The sequence below is a fragment of the Paroedura picta genome, chromosome 15, assembly GCF_049243985.1.
Source record: "Paroedura picta isolate Pp20150507F chromosome 15, Ppicta_v3.0, whole genome shotgun sequence".
NCBI lineage: Eukaryota > Metazoa > Chordata > Lepidosauria > Squamata > Gekkonidae > Paroedura > Paroedura picta.
Window position 1 is genome coordinate 19,857,407 of NC_135383.1, and position 21,578 is coordinate 19,878,984.

At 49.7% G+C, this 21,578-nt stretch overlaps 1 protein-coding gene across 1 annotated transcript; it reads left to right on the top strand.

The window, feature by feature from the left end:
• Positions 1–42: 42 nt before the first annotated feature.
• Positions 43–19,811, top strand: LOC143824763 (uncharacterized). Its single transcript, XM_077312382.1, has 14 exons — positions 43–3,874; positions 9,580–9,653; positions 9,808–9,884; positions 10,442–10,558; positions 10,915–10,988; positions 11,382–11,487; positions 11,727–11,822; positions 12,230–12,331; positions 12,606–12,738; positions 13,047–13,132; positions 13,516–13,674; positions 13,766–13,862; positions 14,155–14,506; positions 14,787–19,811. Exons 1-13 carry the CDS (start codon positions 3,870–3,872, stop codon positions 14,160–14,162), a joined length of 1,134 nt encoding a protein of 377 aa, XP_077168497.1. The 5' UTR covers positions 43–3,869; the 3' UTR covers positions 14,163–14,506; positions 14,787–19,811.
• Positions 19,812–21,578: the final 1,767 nt, after the last annotated feature.

The following is a 21,578-nucleotide window of genomic DNA, read 5'->3' on the forward strand; positions in this document are numbered from 1 at the left end:
TGCCAGTGTCCAAATTATCTGGCAAGCTTCTGCAGTGATGTCCTCAGAGCTCCGGAAGACCAGTTTCAGATCTCTATTCTGCCATGAAAGCTTGCTTGGCAGACATGGACCAATCACGCAAACAGCCTACTTCACAGGGTTGCTGTGAGGATAAAAGGAACGTCAGCCACATCTGATCCTCTTTGAAGAGATTGGAGAAGTATAAATGAAGTACATTTGATATTTTTTATGTATGAGTCCAATGGCACCTTTAAGACCAACAAGTTTAATTCTGGGTATAAGCTTTCATGTGCATACCCAGAATTAAACTTGCCGAAGGTGCCATAAGACTCAAACTTGGTTCTGTTGCTTCAGGCCAACACGGCCACCATCCTGAATCTATATTTCTGTATGTTATTGGATTTCTGCTTTTACTACCATCCGTGCTGGTTCAAAGGAATTGGAAACTGTCCCCCGCCCCATCCCTTCCCTGGAAGCTTGGAGGGTACATGGTCACAGCAGACTGGGCAAGGGTCTAGATTCCTTTCTGGCCCCTGCACAAGAATCATACACACACAGACAAAAGGGTTGTGGCAACTTGCTTCCTTTATTGTTAACCCTGTAGGAGTGGCCCCTCCGTTGGATACAGCCAATCCTCATTACACAGTGTCTGTTCAGCTCTTATCCACTGGCCATCCCCCTAAGAGTTTTGTGTGACCCAGTAATCGACCCCATCCAGCGGGGGTCAATCTGGGAGCAGACAGCACCCATTTAGTTCCCCACAAGTCCAACATTATGCCTTCTCCAGTAGCACCTTAAAAAGGTGAGCCAGCTTGGTGTAGTGGTTAGGAGTGTGGACTTCTAATCTGGCGAGCCAGTTTTGATTCCTCATTCCCCCCACACGCAACCAGCTGTGGGTGACCTTGGGTTCGCCACAGCACTGATAAAGCTGTTCTGGCAGAGCAGGAATATTAGGGGTCTCTCAGCCTCACCTCCCTCACAGGGTGTCTGTTGTGGGGAGAGGAAAGGGAAGGTGAACATAAGCCCCTTTGAGGCTCCTTCAGGTAGAGAAAAGTGGCATATAAGAACCAACCTTGTTCTTCTAGGGCTGTTGATGTCGTCAGCCATTGCCTCTCCACTGAGTGCATATCAGGCCACGCCCTTTCTATTGGTGGACAGCAATGAGCCCCAATCTCAAGGCCTGGTGACATCAGTTTGGAGATAGGGGATTGTTCCCCCACCTACATCCCATCCCTCAACAGTTTTGCCACTTTTGGCCCATTTAACTTGTTCCATGCACCTTAACTGGAGAGGTTTTGCTTGGGAGATTTTAGGATTTTTCTTATACGTTGCTGTATTTTAATGTCCATCTATTTATTGTTAAGACATAGGTCTTCTGAAGATGCATCTCCCACCGAATTTTATCTTCTGCATGGACTAATATGTATTCTGATATACGGAAAGATTTTTGCTGGTCTGTGGCTGTGTTGTTAAACTGGGAGGGCTATCAGGCGGAAGACACAAAACAATGGGGTCCTGATAGCCTGCTTAGAATTCTCTCACACTGGTGAATAAGCAACACAAGCCCCAAAAAAGGCTTTATTTTTATTCACTGAACACATTTTTATGCCACCGCTTTGGATCTCCAAGGCAACATGTAATTTAAAAATATATTAAAATTAACCTTTAATGCATAAGTATAAAAATTGAAAACAACCATTAAGCAACATGAAGGCGGGTCTTTGAGGGAATAACACAAAACAAGAAAAGTCTTAATTTGCCAGTGGTGTACAAAAGGGCAAGATTCCAGTAGCACCTTAAAAGGGAAGGTACCATGATCAATGGGGTCGAAAACTGCTACAGGGGCCAAGAGACTCAACAGGGACAAAGACCCCCATCTGCATCTGGCACAGGTCCACCAAAATAGTAGATAACGAAAGCCCCATAGTCAGGCATAAAACTAGATTGTAAAGAAACCAAAGAATCCAACGTTGTGCTTCTCCCTTTCTCAAAGAGGCATTTACTGTCTCCTGGATCAAGCAAGCCAGCTACCTGCCACAGCAGACTGAAGCAACCAGGAAGAGTAAGTATCATCCAAACTCTCAAGACTGAGTAATCTAGGATGGTTGTCCTCTTCCACTGACCATGCAGCTTCAGAGGGAAACAGAAAGGGAGGAGGGTTGGCCCTGTCTTGAAAAAGGCAGCGGTACTTCTAAAGAAATCTATTCTGGACCCAGGAGTTCTGAAGTTATGTCAAATCCTGGAGATGTCCATTCACAACAACCTTCTTTTCCTCTCCCCACCACGGACACCCTGTGAGGGAGGGGAGGCTGAGAGAGCCCTGATATTACTGAAGAAGAAGAGTTGGTTCTTATATGCCGCTTTTCTCTACCCGAAGGAGTCTCAAAGCCTTCCCTGTCCTCTCCCTACATCCTATGAGGTGGGTGAGGCGCTGAGAGCCCTGATATTACTGAAGAAGAAGAAGAGTTGGTTCTTATATGCCGCTTTTCTCTACCCGAAGGAGTCTCAAAGCCTTCCCTGTCCTCTCCCTACATCCTGTGAGGTGGGTGAGGCTGAGAGAGCCCTGATATTACTGCTCCATCAGAACAGTTTTCTCAGTGCTGTGGTGAGCCCAAGGTCATCCAGCTGGCTGCATGTGGGGGAGCGCGGAATCGAACCCGGATCACCAGATTAGAAGTCCGCACTCCTAAACACTACACCAAGGAAGGTAAGTTAGAAGAAACATATTAACATCTAGGTCTTTGTTCTGAAACTGGTCTTAAAATATAACTTTGCCCTGTGTCCAATTTAGTATCGGGCATTAAGTATAGAGGACATATTTTTGTTTGAAACGCTAGGAATTCAGTAGAGCCAATATTTTTGGAGCACGGCAGGCGTAGCATTCAGGACTTATCTACATAATAAATTATTCTGGTTCCGTTTTGGGAATGAGACATTGTCAGATTTCCAAATCCATGAGTCAGGAAGAGAGCTTTCCTGTCGGTGTGAAACAAAAGGAAGGAAGACGACTCGGGGGAGGGAAGGGGGTCTGAGCTGTGACTCAGAGAAGCTTTTTGGTGCAGGAGATACTGGCAAACAAAAGGATTCTAAAGGGTTCTACCGTGGGTGATGTCAACAAACAAACGCTTCATCTGGGAATAATAGCTGCTTGCGTCTTGGCAGTGCCAGCTGAGAAGGGTGTTTGACATACTTGCGAACGCCTGCTCAGCTACGTAGGAAAGGGGCACGGGGGGGGGGGTGTAGTGGTGACGCGTCTTTTAAGAGCTGTTGATTACTGCCGACTGGTGCTTAGCTCTTGTCGGGCAATGGAGGATTTTTTCTTCCCTGTTGAGTCAAGATTGTTTTGATTTGCGGGTGTTAAATAGTTTAAGGCAGTGGTTCTCGACCTGGGGGTCAGGGCCCCTTTGGGGGTTGAACGACCCTTTCAGAGGGGTCGCGGCAGGGCGAGCAGCTTGGCCGGGGTTGGGGGGGGGCGCCATCCACACAACAGCCTTGCGGGGTAGATTGAGATAGAGCAGTCGTCTGTCTGGAGCAGTGAAAAAGGGCGAGATCGGCATGGTGGTACAAGAGGCAGAACTGAACTGAGAAACCACAGGGGAAAAAAACAATTTATATACAATCGTGAACAATGGATCTTCACGCCATTGGTCAGTTTCGGTTTAATTTCTGTGAAAGAACACTTGTATAATTTTATCATTGGGGGGTCACCACAACATGAGGAACTGTATTAAAGGATCACGGCATTAGGAAAGTTGAGAACCACTGGTTTAAGGTTTTGGTTTTTTCAGGGAGGATTGGAAGACTTACCTTGAATTTGTTGTGTACGGGCATTCTGTAAGCTCTCCCCTCTTCACCACCTTGGACAGCGCATGAGGTAATTTCCAGTTACTTAAAAAAACAGGGAATCTGTGGCCCGTTTCCAGACCATGTGATTTAGTGTGGCATAAGCTTGGGTGGGCTGAATTATAGTGCTGGAGCCCACATCGTCATCCAAATTAAGTCAACATGCTGCTGATGAAGTGGGTTTTAGTCTACAATGGGTAATGCCGCAAATTAATCTGGAAGAGACAAGGGCTGCAACAGACTACCAGAGCAGCCCCTCTGGAATGATGTTTTTTACACACAGAATGTTTAACAAACATTCTAAGTGTTCATTAAAGAATTCAGGGCACAGATCTTTTGCTGGCCATAAGTTGTACAGATGCTTATTTTTTTTTTCTTCAATGTCATTGTAACTTAAGAGTGGAGGCACTATAGGCTTTGTCTCCCTGCACAATAGAACTGAGGTAGCTAATGTCTCTTTCTTTCAACTGGCTAGCACTTAGAGAGCCTTCTATGCATTGTTCTGAGGTCATCTTGAAGGTCAGGCTTTTCCTTGGCTGCTTTTACAGTTTAAAGCTACTGACTTATATGCAAAGCTAATTATTTCTCTCCTTGTCAAGACTTCTCACTGAAGACACTGGAAAAATGGCACCAATGTGCTACACTGAACTTACTGCTTTTTCTTCCACTGACCTTCTTGACCTCCTTTCCTCTCCATATGTGTCTTGCGCTCTTATCTTCCCCCAACCCAACTTGTATCATCTAATCAGAGGTCCCAGACTTGTCTCAGATTCTCCCTGAAGATGCCATTTTATTCTCTCCTGCTAGCCCCTTGGTCTGAGGCCCTCTTCTCTTTGGTTCTAAGATGAAGGCAAACTAAAATGGTTAAACAGAAGTGATGCATTGTGGATCTTATTGATCTATGTAAATGTAAGACTCAATAAAAACATCAGAGAGGAAGAGTCCTGTAGCTGTCGAGATACTTATATACTTTACTTCTGTACGGGGAGTAAAGGTACAAATTCTCATATTAACCTTCTAATTTTGCACTTTCGTAACATTAAACATTTCCTTTTTTAATATACATCATTAAAATAAAATGTATTGTCTTTATATTTGATAACATCCCACCAAGATGAAAAGCAGGGTAGGAAGTGATTTGTCCAGGGGCATAAACAGATCAGCAGGGAAGCCAAGGATAAAATTAAGGTTTTCAGAATTTGTGCATTATCTTTTTTCTTTTTTAATGAAAGAAATAAGCTCTTGTGCTCCAGTCACCAGATTTACAATGTAGTCGAAGCTGACTGTAGATTACCTCCACAGCAATAGAATCCCTTCCCAATATAGGCTCTGTTATCAGATTTCCTAGTCCCTTGCATGTCCCTGTTAGCTCCAAGATGGTATTGGCACCAGAAATTCATCCAGTAAGATGGCCATTCAGACCCACTGCAATGGACCACTGTCTTTTCCACCTTCCAGTTCTTATCTGATGCTTCTCTCAGCAGTACGAATCAGTCCATTCAGACCCACCCCATGTATTTTCCCCTCCTACTAGTGACCAAAAGTACACTAATCTCATTGTCTTGTATGATTGATCCTACTTTGTATTCCAAGAGAGCCAACTTGGTGTAGTGGTTAGGAGTGCGGACTTCTAATTTGGTGAGCTGGGTTTGATTTCCCACTGCTCCATATACAACCAGCTGGGTGACCTTGGGCTCACCACAGCACTGAGAAAGCTGTTCTGACCGAGCAGGAATCTCAGGGCTCTCTCAGCCTCACCCACCTCACAGGGTGTCTGTGGTGGGGAGAGGAAAGAGAAGGCGATTGTAAGCCATTTTTAGATTCCTTTGGGAAAAAAAGAGCAGCATCTAAGAACCAATTCTTTTTTCTAAATACTGAGCCTGATCCCAGTAGGGTATTAGCCAGGTTAGGGAGGGGGGAGTTAAGAGGGAGGTTTTGGGTTGGGTGAGATGAGAGGGTAGTTAATGCACTTGGCTAGATTATAGTAAGGCTAAGGCTAGTCTGGGATTAGGGGATTTGGCCTCCCTATTGCTGGATCAACTTCCACAATCATGTCATCAGTGGGAGGATGTGGGAGGGGGGCCCTGGGGGGACCCACCCAGGAAGGGATTCCAGGGATTCTGGGCCAAGGGAGATACAGCAGTAGAAAAAGGTTCAATAATGGGGGCAGTGACATATGCAGGTCCAAGAGGGCCTTGGCCTTGAGTTACCAGGCTATGGGCCTGGTCGATACAAATGCTGCCCTTCAACTCTCCATCGAATCCCCAGATCTGTGGGGGAGAGGGCTAGGATGGAGCTGACACCAATGCTTTGTAATGCCAGCTCTATTAACAGGTTCAAGGTTTTGGTTCTTATAAGGCTAACCACACCTGGGCCTTGCATATCTGAGGGACTACTTGTCTCCTTATGCCCCCCGCAGGGCTCTTCGCTCGGCAAGTATGAATCTGCTGCTTAACCCCGGCCCACAGAAGGCCCGCCTGGCCTCAACCAGGGCCAGGGCTTTTTCAGTCCTGGCCCTGACCTGGTGGAACGAGCTCCTGGAAGAGCTGCGGACCCTGGCGGAGTTGTCAACATTCCGTAGGGCCTGTAAGACAGAGCTCTTCCGCCAGCCATTTGGTTGAGGCTGAACCAGGAAGATAGGGTCCCTCCCTATATAGGCCCCAAGGATAATGGTAGCTACTGGGGACCAGTGTATTCTGGCATTACAGGCTGCAGTTGGGGTAGGGGAAAGATTGTAGATTATTTTACCCGCCATCGAGCACTTTTGTGGTGGTGGATAAATCCAATTAATAAATAATAATAATGATGATGATGATGCATATGACCTTAGCTTAACCTTTGTCTTTGTCAAAGGTTCCCTGCAGGTCAGCCATACATTTGCACCAGCCAGAGCACAATTCACTTATAACCTATTTTTATGCCCATATAATAATCACCACCCACCCAATAGCTGAGGCTGAACTTTTATATCTGGCCTTGTATGCTTCTGAAAAACACAGCAGCACGCTTGCCTGTTGTATAAGAGATTGTTCTCTGACAGTACTAAGTAAGATGCTTTCAATGTCCAATTTTGCCATGTTGATTCAAAAAGTAAATGTCAGCTTGTTTTGGATTGTTGCTTGAAATGCCACGTGTCTAAATTTGAGAATAGTGAAGATCCTGCTGACTTTTAGGATGATTTAATTTAATACTACAGTAAGACCCATTGCTTAGGAGACTGGGGAGCTGTAATCATTCCTATGGCAAGTTTCTGGTCTGTGCCTCCAAGCTTGGCGGTATGAGTACCCCATGCTGGTGGCATGTTTTTAAATTCCAAAAGCTGCTTTTAAATTCTCTGTTTCAGCAAGAGAAAACAAACTACTTAATTCCGCTTGATTCTAAGTATTTCCTGCTTTGGAAAACAGTGGCTTTCTTCTGCTTTCATTGAGAACCTCTGTGGGAACCAATTAGTTTCCAAACAGAATAAACTTAATGAAACAAGGAAATTAAGCATTCTCCATGCAGGCATGGCGAGAGCTCAGTTTTTGTCCCAAACAAGCCACCTTTCAACCTGTACCCACACTAATTTCAGCCTCTTGAATGGGAAGCAAAGGGCCTTCAAAATGCTGGCCAATGTGGTGGCAGTGTCCTGAAGGGACAGACTGGACTGCTCCATTTCACAGGGCAGGGGGAGACTTCTTGCCTATGTATTCAACAACTTCCAGCAAATAGAAAATGAGAATAGCAATTAGAGTTCTGTGTAGACCAGTGGTCCCCAACCTTTTTTTGGCTGGGGACCGGCAGGGCGACGGCCACGCCCGCACAGCACGCATGCGTGGCTACACCCGCGCATTGCACATGTGCAGCCGGGGCGCGCATGCACGCATGCACGCTGCGCAGCCAAAATCGCACATGCACGATTTCAGTCACGCACGCGCAAAAGTGCCGCGCATGCGCGATTTCGGCCGCGCATGCGCGATGTGCGGCACGGCCCTTATTCTCTCTCCCCCCTCCCGCAGTAAGAAGCTTCCCGGGCCGCAAGCTTGCGGCCTGGGAAGTTTTTTACTGCAGGGGGGGGCGGGGAGAGGGAACCGCGGCCTGGCGCCCTGGCCTTCGCGGCCCGGCACCGGGCCGCAGACCGCAGGTTGGGTACCACTGGTGTAGACCCTTTCTTCTTCCTGTGACAGCTTTTTTGTCTTCAGGGAGTATTTTACCTAGGAAAGCCAGCCTCCAGGTGGGACCTGGGGATCCCCGGGAATTACAGCTCATCTCCAGACTACAACAATCAGTTCCCCTGGAGAACAGGGATGCTTTGAAGGGTTGGCTTTGTGGCATCGTACCCCACTGAGGTGCCCACTGTCTTACCCAGTCTCCATCTCCAGGAGTCTCCCAGCCTGGATTCGATAACCCCATTCCCATCATGCCATTTTTATGGTGGCGTAACATGGATCAGGTTCCAAGATCACCTGGAAAGTTGTAATTATTTGGCATTTGGTTCTTTATACCCCAGCTATCTTGCTGTGTCTCAAGACAGATAAAATAAGAAAAAGTAGAAAGATTTTTTTAAAGGGATGACTAGGGTTCGAGGCAGGCTCCACTTTGCAAATTGTTTCGGTTGTTATAACTGTGTTCAATGCTACAAAATGCTACACATCTGGTGGCATTTAATGAGGCTACATTTAAAGCCTTGGGTTTTCAATTTTAATAAAACAAACCCCACCCCAGGGAGTGACTCATCCAGTGCTTGGGGGGGGGGCAGGAAACCAGCAGCTTGGCCACTGTGACCTGGGGGACAGGCGGGGTCAGGGTCTCCTTTGTGACGTCACCCCTGTTGGTGCCTTGGGCTGCCGCTCCCCGGGGGGGCCCCTTTGTGGGTTGTTGAAGGAGAGTGGAGGAGGTTGGAGAGAGAGAGAGAGAGAGAGAGAGAGAGAGAGTGCTGAAAAAAAAGTTTTTGTTTGTTTCTTGTTTTATTTCTTTTACGTTTAAATTTATCCATTTTATTTATTTGTTTGTTTATTTGTTTATTTAATCTTTATTCATTTATATTATTAATTTAATTTATTTATTTTATTGTTTTTGTTTATTTACATTTTTATTTATTTTTATCTGTATATTTTAGTGTATATATTTATATTTGTATATTTATTTGTATATATTTGTTTGTTTGTTTGTATATTTGTGTATATATTTTGTATATATTTTGTATATATTTCAAGACCGATGGCTTCCCACCATCTCAATATGTAAGTGGGGCATCTGCATTTTGTTCCCCTTGCTGTTTTGTCCCCACCTCACCCCGTGGCAATGACTGAATGCTCAGCTCCGCGTCAGGGGAGCGAAAGGGTGTGCCAGACCTTCTCCGGTCCCTCCCCCCTCCCTCGCAAGAGGGGGCAAGAGCCCCCCCACCACCTGGGGCCCAGGGGACAGCAGAGAGGAGGTTCTCTCCCAACCTCCGATGCCCTGCAGCCCCCTGCCCACCCAGACCAGTCTGAAGGGCTTCTGCGGCCTTTCTCCCCCAATCCGCCTTGGCAGTCTTCAGCCCGGACTCCCCCTGCCCGGTTTGGCTTGACCAGGGAGCCTGGCTGGCCTCCTGGGAAGGGGAGTTCCATCAAGGCCGAGTCACGTTGCGGCAGACGGAGGGATTGGCTCCCATCCCGGAGAGACTCCCTCAAGCAGGCTTGGATCTCAGGGTGGGTGGGATTGGGGACACAGGATGCCGCCTGCCACATTAATCCCCGTCTCTCCTCTCCCTTCTAGCCTCCAACGGATAAGGGCCCTCTTTAAAAGGGCCAAGGTGGCTCCCTTGGCCAGAGCAGAGGCCCAGCCTGCAGGTGAGGAGACGCTCCAGGCTGCTGTGGGACGGAGGGCAGGGAGGCGGGTGGAAGCGAAAGAACTCCTGAGAACTTAGACACCCCGAGAAGCCACCTGGGAAGGGGGAAGGAGGGTGGGATCTCTCCAGATATTAACTGAGTACTTCCTCCACAGCTGCAGCTGCCTGCAGGAGGCGCCCCAAAAGAGGTGCGGAGGATGTTATATTGGCTTTCCTGGCCGCCAAGGAAAAGGTACAGCCTATGAGGCACGAGGCGCAGAGCAATGTCTGTTCCCTCGCGAGGCTGTTCCCTTCGCGTTCCCCTTCCTCTCTGATTTCTCTGCCTGCAGGAGCAGATGGATGGATCTCCCAGGAAAGGCTCGGGAGCTGGGCAGGCAGGGCACAGGGATCCTGCATGGGCTGGCCGCTGCCCCTGACAGGGGTGGTTGCAGAAAAGGGAATGGGGTCCCCGCCATCCCAATCCCCTGGGTTACGCAACCCCACGACTGTCCCACCAGCCCCTCCTGGAGGGACAGAAGCTTCTAGCTTGCCTCCGTCTGCCAAGGATGCCGTGTCCTCGGGACGGCCCTCAAGGCACTGCCCAGAAGCCGGCAGGGCAGGCTGGATGGGATCCGTGGGCAAGCCATGCGCCCTTGAGGGCCAGGGAGGCCGCGGAGACTTTCAGGAGGGACCGGCTCCAATGCAGACAGAGAGAAGGCCTCTGACTGGGGATGGCTGCTTCTCTCCCGGGCAGCAGGGCCTCCTCGGCGCCCCTGGCCAGGCTCACGGCCTCCCTCTTGCCACTTCCAGGGCCCCCAACAGGAGCTCTGCTTCCTCCGGGCAGTCAGGAGGGTCTGCCACATCCGGGAGTGGGAAAGGAAAACAACTCTTCCTTTCCCCAAAGAGGAGGTTGCAGCCAAAATAAGAGTGAGTAAGACTCAGGGGCCCCGGGGAAAATTTGGGGGTGGGGGTGGAATTTGGCTGTTTCTTTACCCTGCTCTTTTAAGGCTTTTCCCTGCGATGTGCTAATGGAAGGGTGAGATCTCACTGCTCTTCCCTCAGATGGCCTCAGAAGCTCTTGCTGAGAGGCAGAGGAAAATCCCTCACACCCCCGGGAGGTTTTCCTGCTTCCAGGATGCGGGGGCAAGTCTCAGGGATGCCTAAGAGCCCAGCGTCCCTGTGAGGGGGACTGGGGGGGGGAGGAAGGGGTGTGGGGCAGGAGCAGCCCTGCCTCAGCCCTAGGATCTCTGATGCCCTCTTTCTGGAACCTTTGTCTCCCCAAGGACATCATGCTCAAATCATTCATGGGGCTGGAGCCGAGGTTCATCCTCTCTATGGAGGCTGTGGCAGACCTGAGGTACGTTTTTGGCTGGGGCAACTCTCTGAGGGGGAGGGAAACAATTCTGGGGCTGCAGGATGGCAAGCAGAGGCAGCCCAAAGGAGAGAGGGCAGGCAGGAGAAGGAGTTGCCCGGAGGCCATTGCTGATCCTGCCTGGCCTCGGGATGCGGGCAGAGCGCCTCAAGGCAGCACCCTGTCCTACAGCTAGGAGCGGTGCCTCCCTCAAAGAGGCTCTTCCTGAATTTCACCCGCTGCACTGCCATCCCCCTGCCCACCCTCACCCTCACACTGCAGCCCCTCTGTCCCAGGCCTGAGGGGGAGTGGGGGTGCCTCAGACAGAGCCCCTGCAGGGCCAGGGGATTGCCCTCCCTTCCAGCACGGAGTCTAATTCTAACCCTTCGGTCCTGCCAGCAAATTCCATCCGCCCCTGGAGCCAAACGTCCAGAGATCAATTGTGGCCTGGGCTCTGGGGATGGTCCTCGGTGGGCCACCCATTGGATCAGACCCCGCAGGCCAGGTACGTTGAGCACCACCTGACTTTTCAAGAGATGACCCCTGGTCATCTCTGGAGGACGAGGTGCAGCTTTGGGGAGAGCTGTATTCCTCCAGGAGAGCTGAAGGAGGCAGGGTCCTTCTTTGGGTGCCGAATCCAGAGGCCTCCTTCCCGCTGGAGAGGGTGTGTTGGTCTTCAAGGCTTTCTGGGCAGGCCGGGAGGGGGGGGGCAACCATCCCATGCCAGATTGCTCTTCCCATCAGGCATTACAGCAGGAGGGCGAGGAGGCCCTGCGTAGACTGCTGCGGGGTCTGATCAGGGAGGATCCCTCCTCAGGCCACCTTTTCACCCTCCTGGACGTAAGTGGTTGGAGAGGGTGGGAGGCAGGTGGGCAAAGGGGATCCAAAGGGAGCCTAGTGGGGAGAAAGGGTCGCCTCAGGGTCAGCACACACACAAACCCGCCTTCCGGATGTGGCTGCTTTCCCAGTGGCTGCTCCAGAACCCCATTCGGGACGCTGAGCTTTCAGTAGCAGCAGCAGAGCGGCTTCCCTCTCCCCGGGGGGAAGAACTCCCAAGGAGCTGCCGTCCCCTTAGTGGGCAGGATGGGGACAGGCAGCTCTCTCAGAGGATCAGAGCCCTTTTCAAAGCATGGGGCCCGCCCCCTTGGGGGATCTTCTCAAGAGCAGCAGTGTCCTTGGTGGGCAGAGGTGCAGGGGGAGGGTGTGTTGCGTAGACTGAGGGGCCGCTTCCTTCCTTCCTTCCACAGCAACTACTGTACTGGCACCGGGTCAGGTGGCCTGCCCCCCGAGCCCGGGCATGTGCCCTGATCACGGACTTGCTGGCTGCCACCAAGATGCCCGGATGGAACGTAAGTCTCCCACCCCCAGCGGGATATTGCGGGTGGAGGCCAGCAAGAGAGAAGGGGCCGCACCCTCTGTGGGAGGGGGAAGATGAGGACTGGTCCTCTGGTCCCCACAGCTCCCTCCCTTCCTCTTCTCCGAAATGCCAGAGTCTGCCACTGGGACATTCTTCTCCTCCCGGGGTTCAGTGGGGAGGGTCAGGAGGGGAAGACCCCAGTGGTTCAGGGCTCTTGTGCTGTCTCTGGATGGACAAGACCGGCCTCTTCTTCTGCTTCCCTCTAGATCACTGAGCGAGATCAATACGGGCACTTGGTGGCAAAGCTGTCCGTCTCCCTGGCCGACCCGGAGGCAGAGGTCCGGGAGAAGGCCAGGGAGGTAATCGGGCAGCTTCTCAGACTCCAGCAGAAGGAGCAGGGTGAGTTGGGGTCCCTTTTCTGCAGCGGGTCACCCCCTCCCTTAAGAGCATCAGAGTTCCTTCCCCACTGCGGCCTGCAGTCCTCTGTGCCGATTCAGCTGCCTTTCCTGATGCTCTTTCCACTGGTCCCCACGGCCCCAGCCCTCCACCGATGCCAGAGGGAGGACAGACAGGCCCAGGAGGGCCCGGACAGTCCCTCTCAAGGGTGTCCGAGCGAGGCCCAGGGGGAGGGGAAGAGACACCCCCAAAGCACAGCTGTCCTGTGCAGGGCAAGTCTGTTTGAGCTCCTCCTGCTGTTTTCCTCTCAGGCCGGAGCAAGAAGACAATTTCCTGGGAGGAGGACCCAGAGCGGCCGTGGATGGAGAGCTACGCCCACCTCATCGCAGCAGCTGAGGTACAGAGGCCCGTCTGTGGCTGGACAGGCAGTCTTGGGAAAGGCCTCGCCTCTTGGGCCAGGGCCAAGGGGGCCTTTCCTTATTCCCCAGGAGGGACCCAGGAGAGCCCTCTTGGGGGAGTCTTCCGGCAGTGGTGTGCAGAGAGACTGGGGTTCCCCCTTCCCTTCGGCATGCCACAGTCCGGAGCATGTCCTGATTTCTTGGGGAATCCCATTTCCTCGCAGGGGAGTTGTTTGAAGCCTCCCTTTGGAAAGGGGTGAGGGAGGGAGGAACGGAGGGAGGGAGGAAAGGAGGGCAGCAGCCAGTACCTCTGGGGAAGAGGCCCCAGGGCTTCAGTTGGGTGGGGCGGGAGAGGACTGACAGGGTGTCTTCCCGGTTTCAGGTGTTTGGAGGACACCTCAGCGAGCGGCAGAGGCTCTCGTTCCAGGAGGCCGCTCTGGAGGACGCCCTGAGCCTGGACGGGCGGTGGGTGAGGGAGGGAGGCCTCTTGGTCCTCCTCTCCCTCCTGGGCCAGGCCAGGGCCCTGCTGGAGGAGGAGGAGGTGCGTAGAGGGGGGAGGCAAAGGTCCCAACCCCCTTGGTGAGGCTGAAAAGAGGGCAGGAATCATTGGGGGCATTTCTCCATCTCCCCAGATCGAAGACCTTCGGAGCAACCTCTCTGCCCTGCTCTATAACATCTGGCGGGGCAGAGAGGTCCCCCCCGAAATTGCGGCCCTCCTGCCAAGTTCAGGTAACGTCTTCCTCTGGGGAACCGGGGGTGGGGAAGGAGCTGTGGCTTAGGAACTGCGTGATCTTCCAGGGCTGTTGCTGCTCCTCCTCCCCAAGGCCCCTCGTTTGTCACTGGGTCTGGAGAGGCCTTTGCCTCCGGGCAACAAGGGCTCCTTCCTCCTGAGGATGTCCCTTGCTGGTTTTCCCGTCCACTTTGGGGCCCCAACTCAGAAGCAAGGCTGCCACCTCTTGCATATTTTATGGACCAGAGAGCTGACACTGGGGCCTGCCTGCTTTTCTTCTCTCCCATACAGATGAGTAAAAGGAGTGCCCTTCCTCCTCCTCCTCCTCCTCCTCCTCCTCCTCCCACCTCCCTTTCCCATGCTGGGACTCCAGAATGCGCTGGTTATATGCCTCGTCAGCGTCATGTGCTCCCCACCAGACCTCCTCAGACCTTTGAGATCATCGCATACGTTATATAGACATTATATCTAAGATTTAGACCCCCCTCAATTGGGAGCAACCACAAGGACCTTCAAGGATTTGTCTGGATTCCAAATTATTACTGCCAGTCTGCCAGCCACCTCTTGGACGGCTGTGTGAAGCAAGATTCCTTGACCTCAGGGACCATTCCAGTGAACCTCAGCCCCTTTAGAGGGTGTCCAGGTAATGAAGACATGCTTTCCTCCGATCCTGTTCTTTGGCATGAAGACCCCATGCTCTCCTTGGTGGGAGAGACCAATGCAACCCGTGCTGGTCCTGAGATCCCTTTGCCTCCGGGCAACAAGGGCTCCTTCTGAGGAAGTCCCTTCCGACAAACGGCAGGCTTACCTGCCCACTTTGGCACCCCAACCTGGAAGCGAATCAGCGATCTCTTGCATATTTTATTTATTGGTGCAAGAGAGCTGACGCAGGTGCCTGCCTGCTTTTCTTCTTTCCTACGCAGATTAGAAAAGAAGACCCTGAAGGAGTGTCCTTCCTCCTCCTCCTCCTCCCTCCTTTCTCATGCTGGGACTGTGAAGCACAACCGAACCTTCCAAACCAACTTCAAGAACTCACTGCTGCTGTTGATGCACCGCAGCAATCATTGGCAAGAGTTGCAGCTGTCTCCCCCTCCTATTGGGGCAAGTCTGGTCTCCTGGGAAGCCAGAAGACTTTCCTGTGTTCCTGGTCGAGTGCAAATTGTACACGAGGGAAAGGGAGATCAGACCATCCAGAGCCTGCTGAAGGACAAAGCAGCTAAGCGGCCAACACCACAGCTGGAGGGGGAGTCCCTCCCCAAGAATAGTTACGGGCAGTTTCTGTGCCACTTCCACGCTGCAGGCTCCGTCCAAGAGGAATTAGGAGGGGCCATTGGTCCAATCCGGCTCCTGCAGCAGCAGCCAACCTCAGGAGCCTCCTCTACAGTCAAGTTCTGGTTAGAGGCACAAGACCTAGACTGGTGCAAGGATGCTCTGGAAAGCCTCTCAGACAAGTTTCCGGATGAAGGTGGCATGGTGGAGGACCCTGCTTCCCTGGATTCCCTGATCGGCCTCTGTTTGAGACAGCATGGCTGCTTAGAAGACAGCAAGTCTGCCCGGTTAGGTGGGCGGGGTCACATTGGAGTGCAGGCTCAGTTTCCAGTCCCCCTCCCCAACCCATCGCTGGATTACGCCACACAGGAATCGTGGAGCCCATGGAGTTTGGGGCAATATGCCCTCGCCTCTCTAAGGAAGAGAAAGAATGGTGCCGTGGCTCCAACTTATGCTTTTCCTGCAGGGGTTCAGGAATGATGCCCCTCCAGCCCTGAGAAATGGAAGTGGCTGTTCAACTCTCAACCCCAAGGTGCCACCTGGGGAGAGAAACAGAAATCCTTGTCCCATCTGGTGCTGGACCTGAAAGACTTGGTGACTCCAGTAAAACTGTATCCTCCTGGGGCCCCGTGGATCCTGGCCCACGCCCCACTGGACTCTGAAGCTTCCCAGTCTCATATGAACATGGTCATTTGTTTCTCAGCATCAGGTTCCCTTGCCGATCAAGACTGAAGTTTCCAGGGGGAGGCTATTGTTGGATGCCCACTTCGGTCAGGACCAGTCATGCAAGAAACCCAGCCACTTGTTCCATGCCAAAGGAAGACACCCAGATTGATTGATTTTATTTATATTCGCATTTATATACTGCCGCTTACCGTAGTCTCGTGGCGGTTTATGCCTTGCTTTCCTCTGGTCCTGGGTATGGATGAGGCATGTGTGGTTCAACTCGGACAACCCAAGAAGTTCCTTAATCAATGCCGATTGGGGTTCTTTTTGCTTCGGCCTTGCCAAACTGACAACACTCTGCACTTAAAGGATCTAAAACGGGGGCCAAATCCAAAATCAGCGATTCAGCTTCAAATGGGCCATTTAACTGTATCCCTCTCGCTTTCTTGGACAGTGACTGATGAGGCGGGCGGGAAGAGTGCATGCCAAACAGCTGACAATGACAGCTCCCCCTCCCATTCCCTTTAATTCCCTCCCCAGGTGGGGAGGGGTTTTAAAAGAACACACAGGGCACCTGTCCATTATCAAACGTTCAGCCGCCAGCGGCTCCCCTTTAATCCCTCCCGCCAACCTTCACAAAAGCTGCCTTCAACGGTGGGAGGGGAGCAAAGTCCAGGGAGCAGCCTGGGGGCTGAACAAAGCCAAGCAAGCGAAGCTGCCTGTGAAGATGTGCAGGGGGGAGTGATTTAAAGGGAGTGGCAGGGGCCACTAACAGCTCCTAAGGAGAGCTGTGCTGATGCTCCCTCTAAATTCTTCCCCCAACTGGAGGAGCCGCTGTGTGATTCTCATGATCATCTATTAAATTCCCAGGTTGTTCCCTTTAAATGCTTGCTCTACCTTTTTAGGCAGCTCAGCTTGTGAAGGTGGGAGAAAGATTTAAGGGAGCAGGCAACTGCCCAATATCTTAATGAGAGTCATACAGCTGGCTCCCTTGAAGTTCCTCCCCATGCTGGAATTTAAAGTGCTGACCACAAGCTGTCATTTTCACCTGTTCGGTGGCTGCCCTCTACACAGGTAGCTGTTCCGGAGGAGGTTTAGGGGACATGGATATACAGCTTCCCCCCCCAAAAAAGAAACTTTTGAACTCAGCCAAATCAATTCTGGCAAATCCAGAAAGTTAAGGGACATTTGTACATTTCTTATTCACCCAAATCATATTTCCAAGAACTTGAAATGGTACAAAATTTTTCTGTGTACATATGCCTAGTATGGACTGGTTGTAAACACAGAAACTGATGATTAACTGTTGATTAGTAGTTTTTCTGTTTATATTTATTATATACCTAAAAAGCCGCCCCCTCTTGGCCTAACCAGCTTGTGTTGGCTCATAACAGGTTAAAATACAGTCCAGAATTATAATCCTACACATAGTGATAATTAAAATATAACCTCCTTCCCCGTCCCCTTAAAAACCCTCCTCACCCTCCGCCATACCCAGGAAGATGTAGATATACCTAATTGGAGAGTACATGAAGGAACAGAAGCAATGTAAGGAGTCATGACATCCGAAACTCTATCCAGGCTTCCGGCCAACTACTTGTCCTTCTTGGATGGCTTCAAAGTATAAGGGCAGAGACCAACTTCCCTTTCATGGCTCCCTAGACTGCAGGAACCCATGGCACCATTACTGGTGAGCCAGCTCTATTCCAAAATGAGAGGCATTGTGTGAGTTCCCATTAAAAACTACATGGTGGAGGTTCAGTCAACTGTCCCATGTCTCCTACCTCAGCACCTGTCCTTTTGTGAAAACAAAGTACGGAGAACTTGGCCTGTGCAGGGACAATCCTGCTCTGAATACATCCAGTATCTACTACCACAAATCTCCAAACTCCTGGAAAAAGAGTCAACGGAGCATGCTTGGTCACCAAATGGGACTTCCTAGCAGCTTACAACCTCACTCACGTTCTGGAGGGAGACCAGTGGAATATTGGTACGGGCAACTTGAATACCTTCCACTGCCCTTCAGCCTCCGCAATACCCCTGCTGTTTTTCATCGGTTCAACCGTCATGGTCTCTGTGACTTACTGGATCCCTTTGTCATTAGATCTTTAGATGACGGCCTGATTCATTTGTGGGATCCTGCAAAGCATACAATTGGGACATCCAGGCAGGGCTGCAACGTCTCACTGCTGCTCTTAGAGGGGTTCCTTAGCCTGAATAGAATAGAAGAGATGCAAAAAAAAAAAAAAAAGAGCCAAACAAATAATCTTTAAATAAACTTTGAAAATGCAAACGATCTTGGCAGACATTTGGTATTGCATTTTGAGATATTATGTGCTGACTTGTCAGCCATGTTCCCTCTCTTCCCAAGCCACCCAACCACATGCCCAGCGGAGGAAAAGGTTTACCTTGGAGGAGGGGCAAATTGGGTGTACTTGGCTGATTAATTTTATTGGTGGGAAAGAGTGACCATTTTAGCAAGGCATTGCATTGCTTTAAAAAAAATGGCAAACCGTTTTAATGCTACACATCAATGCTTAAGGAATTTGTCCTCAACCATGGCTAGGGCTTTTTTAGTTTTGGCTTCAGCCTGGTGGGATGCTCTTCCTTGGGGAGATTAGGACCATCTGGAACCTGAAAGCAGTTTTGGAGGGCCTACAAGGCAGAGCCTGTTGTGTGAGGCCTATGGTTGAGACCTGGGAATTAGGTCAGCAGTTGCTGGTCTCCCTGCTGACCTGAAAATTCATTCTTGAAATCACCCATCAAAAAAGAAAAATCATTTAAACATGGAACACTCTCAGGATATAGAGTTTAACTGTGCATAAGTGGCTTTTAAAGTTTTAAACCTAAATTATTATTATGATATTGTTTTAACATGTATATTATCTTTTAATTGTTTGAGATTTGTTGTTACCTGCCCTGGGCTTCAAAAGGGAGGGTGGGTTATAAGAATAAGTTTAATCTAAATTAATTTGTTGTCAGTCATCGTCTGGAGCATATACCCCACAAAAAGGTCATTTTCTTAGCTGTAATCACCACCACAACCCCCACCCCCATCACTCCATGCCAGTTGCATGCAGGACAACTCTCCCCTTCCTCTTCCCAACCTCAAGCTCCAACCCCCGTTGTATTCCAGGATACAAAGGGCTTTACCCCCAGTAGAAAATAAAAGCCATCTCCAGTAATGGAGATTTTCTGTGCGCTGGCTGAGGTTAATTTTACTGAGTTTGAAGCTGTAATTACATAGAAGGGCTAATTAATCAGTACGATTCTGCCCTGGTGTATACTAATTATATTTGTAATTTATTTTTATGGCGTTATGAAGGTTTGTCTGACACTGTTTTTTTCTTAAGGCAGCGTGACTCCATTAAATAAAATCAAGTGCCATTGCCTAGCACTGTTTAAGCAGGCAGAGGTCCAGGGCAAAGTTTATATCATGGAGAAAACCAAAGTAAGCCCAGGGTTGAGAGAGGAATTTCATGTTGTGTGTTTGCAATTTGATCAGGGTATACTAACATAAAAGATTGTTCTGAGATTATTAAAATTGTGCTAGGCACTCTTCTGTAATGTTCTCATTTCCTACCTTATAAAACTGGTCAATGCATATAGATCACCTGACCTGGATAGCCCTGGCTAGCTCAATCTCATCAGATCTCAAAAGCTAAGCAGGGTTGATCCTGGCTAGTATAAGTATGGGAGACCTCCAGGGCAAACTAGCTTTGAAAATCTTTTGCCTTGAAAACTCTATGAGTTTGCTATCAATCTGCTGTGACTTGATGGTTCTTTCCACTACCATGCATACAGGAACAGTAAGCAGTAGAATGGACCACACTGTTCAGACTGGGGATGGGGTAGGAGAGAGATTGCACATTCCCACTAACAGAAAAATAGCACAGCCAGGAGAAAGGCCCTTCAATTGCTCTGCTGGGCTGATTCTGCACTTATTTTGTTTTGTCCATTGTGGATCCTGCTGAATTCAGACCAATTTGAACATGGGTCTTCTTCTATCTCCCCTGCCCCCCAGTGAAACAGAAAGTGTTCTGCACTTGATTGGGGAAGCTCAGGAGGGGAGCCAAGCGCACCAGGAGTTTCTTTTCTTGAACGGGGGTGGGGATGGGGGAGAGGATTTGAGACAGCAGAGGAGGGGGGAATAAATCCAAGAGGCAAATCTTTGCTGAGAGAAGTTAGGGCTTCTGGCGCTCAGTCACTTTAAGACAAACCTTGCAACCAGGAAGTCTTTGAACTGACGCCCTGGCCAATCAGGGAAGACTGCTTTGCTAGGAGGCACAGGGAGTTAATTTGCAAAAAGCAGAAATCTGCACACTTACAGATGCCAAGTTGTCAAATATCGTGGGTTATATCCACTTCTGGATATCATGGGGAAAAGGTAGGGTCACTCCAGATCATGCATGTTGCAGAGGGAACATTTAAAGTGGAAATCGTATTCAATGTAGATGCAAGGGATTTATTTCAGCTGGCAATGGGTAAAAAGCCCCGTGCAGACTACACCCTGGTTTGCAATTGGCAAGGAGTCATGAAGCTGAGTATATCAAAATATGCCCTTGATAGAAGTTAGAAGTCCGTTCCACTGTTTTAGCACTTATCCTCATTCTGCCCATATGGATGGGCCCAGCATTTCTTGACCTGTACAATACTGCAGGGTGCTGAGTCCCACTAATCAAATAGCATATTGTACAAAAATATTTGTTTACATCTAATACGCCTCATGTAAGTTTTGAGCATTTTTAATTGTCGTTGCACTCCTGGGGCAAAGCTAAATTGTGTATGGTTAACTAAGCATAAGCTGCTATAGTTTTATCAGAAGATACAAGTCTCTTCAGTGGATTATTAGCTTTTCAGAAAAAATCTTCCTGTTTTTCCACCTAGTGTGGTGGGTCCCTTTTCTGCCTCTACCTGCTTCTTTCGTAGGGCTCTCCTGCCCATCTCTTGGATCTGAGAAGTTCTAGACCAGCCTTTCTCAACCTTTTTAACATTGAGAATCCCTTGAAACATTATTGAGGCTTTGAGAAAACCCAGAAGTGGTTGGGAAGCATAGCCATGTACATGCCCACCTAGTGCCCCTCCCCTTTTCACTCCCTCCGGACTCATCATTGGCCATTTTGGAAGGGGTGGGTCAACATGACCATAAATGGTCAAACCACCAGATAAATGATTAACAAATTTTAAAAACATGAAAAATTAATTAGCTCCCACTCATTCAGGGAACCCTTCTGTGGCCATCAGGAAACCCCAGGGTTTCACGAAGCCTTGGTTGAGAAAGCCTGGTATAGACCATTGTTTCTAGGACTGTCAGCTGTAGGGTTGCCAACCTCCGTGTGGTGACTGCATTACAAACAGATCTGTTCAGTTTAAGAAAATGGCGGCTTTGGAAGGTGGACTCCATGGCATTGAAATCCTCCTCCCCAAACCCCACCCTCCTCAGACTCCACCCCCCAAATAGCCAGGTATTTCCCAACCGAGAGCTGGCAACCCAAAACAGCTTTCTTATAAAATCCCATATATTTCATAACTATATTCTATAAATGCTATAGGGAGAGAGTTGGGGAAAAGGGGAACATATATTTTGTATTAATTTTTCCATTTATTTCTTGTCATGTGTGTAAATTGAACACAGTTCAGAAAATTTTTTAGCATCTCTTGACAGGATGTAGTGCAACATATGTTTGGGTACAGAAAAACATGTTGCTCTGTTTAATTTTAGTATGCTGCTCTGTTTAATTTCATCTGTCTCTTAAAACAGAAAATCTCTAGATAAAAGA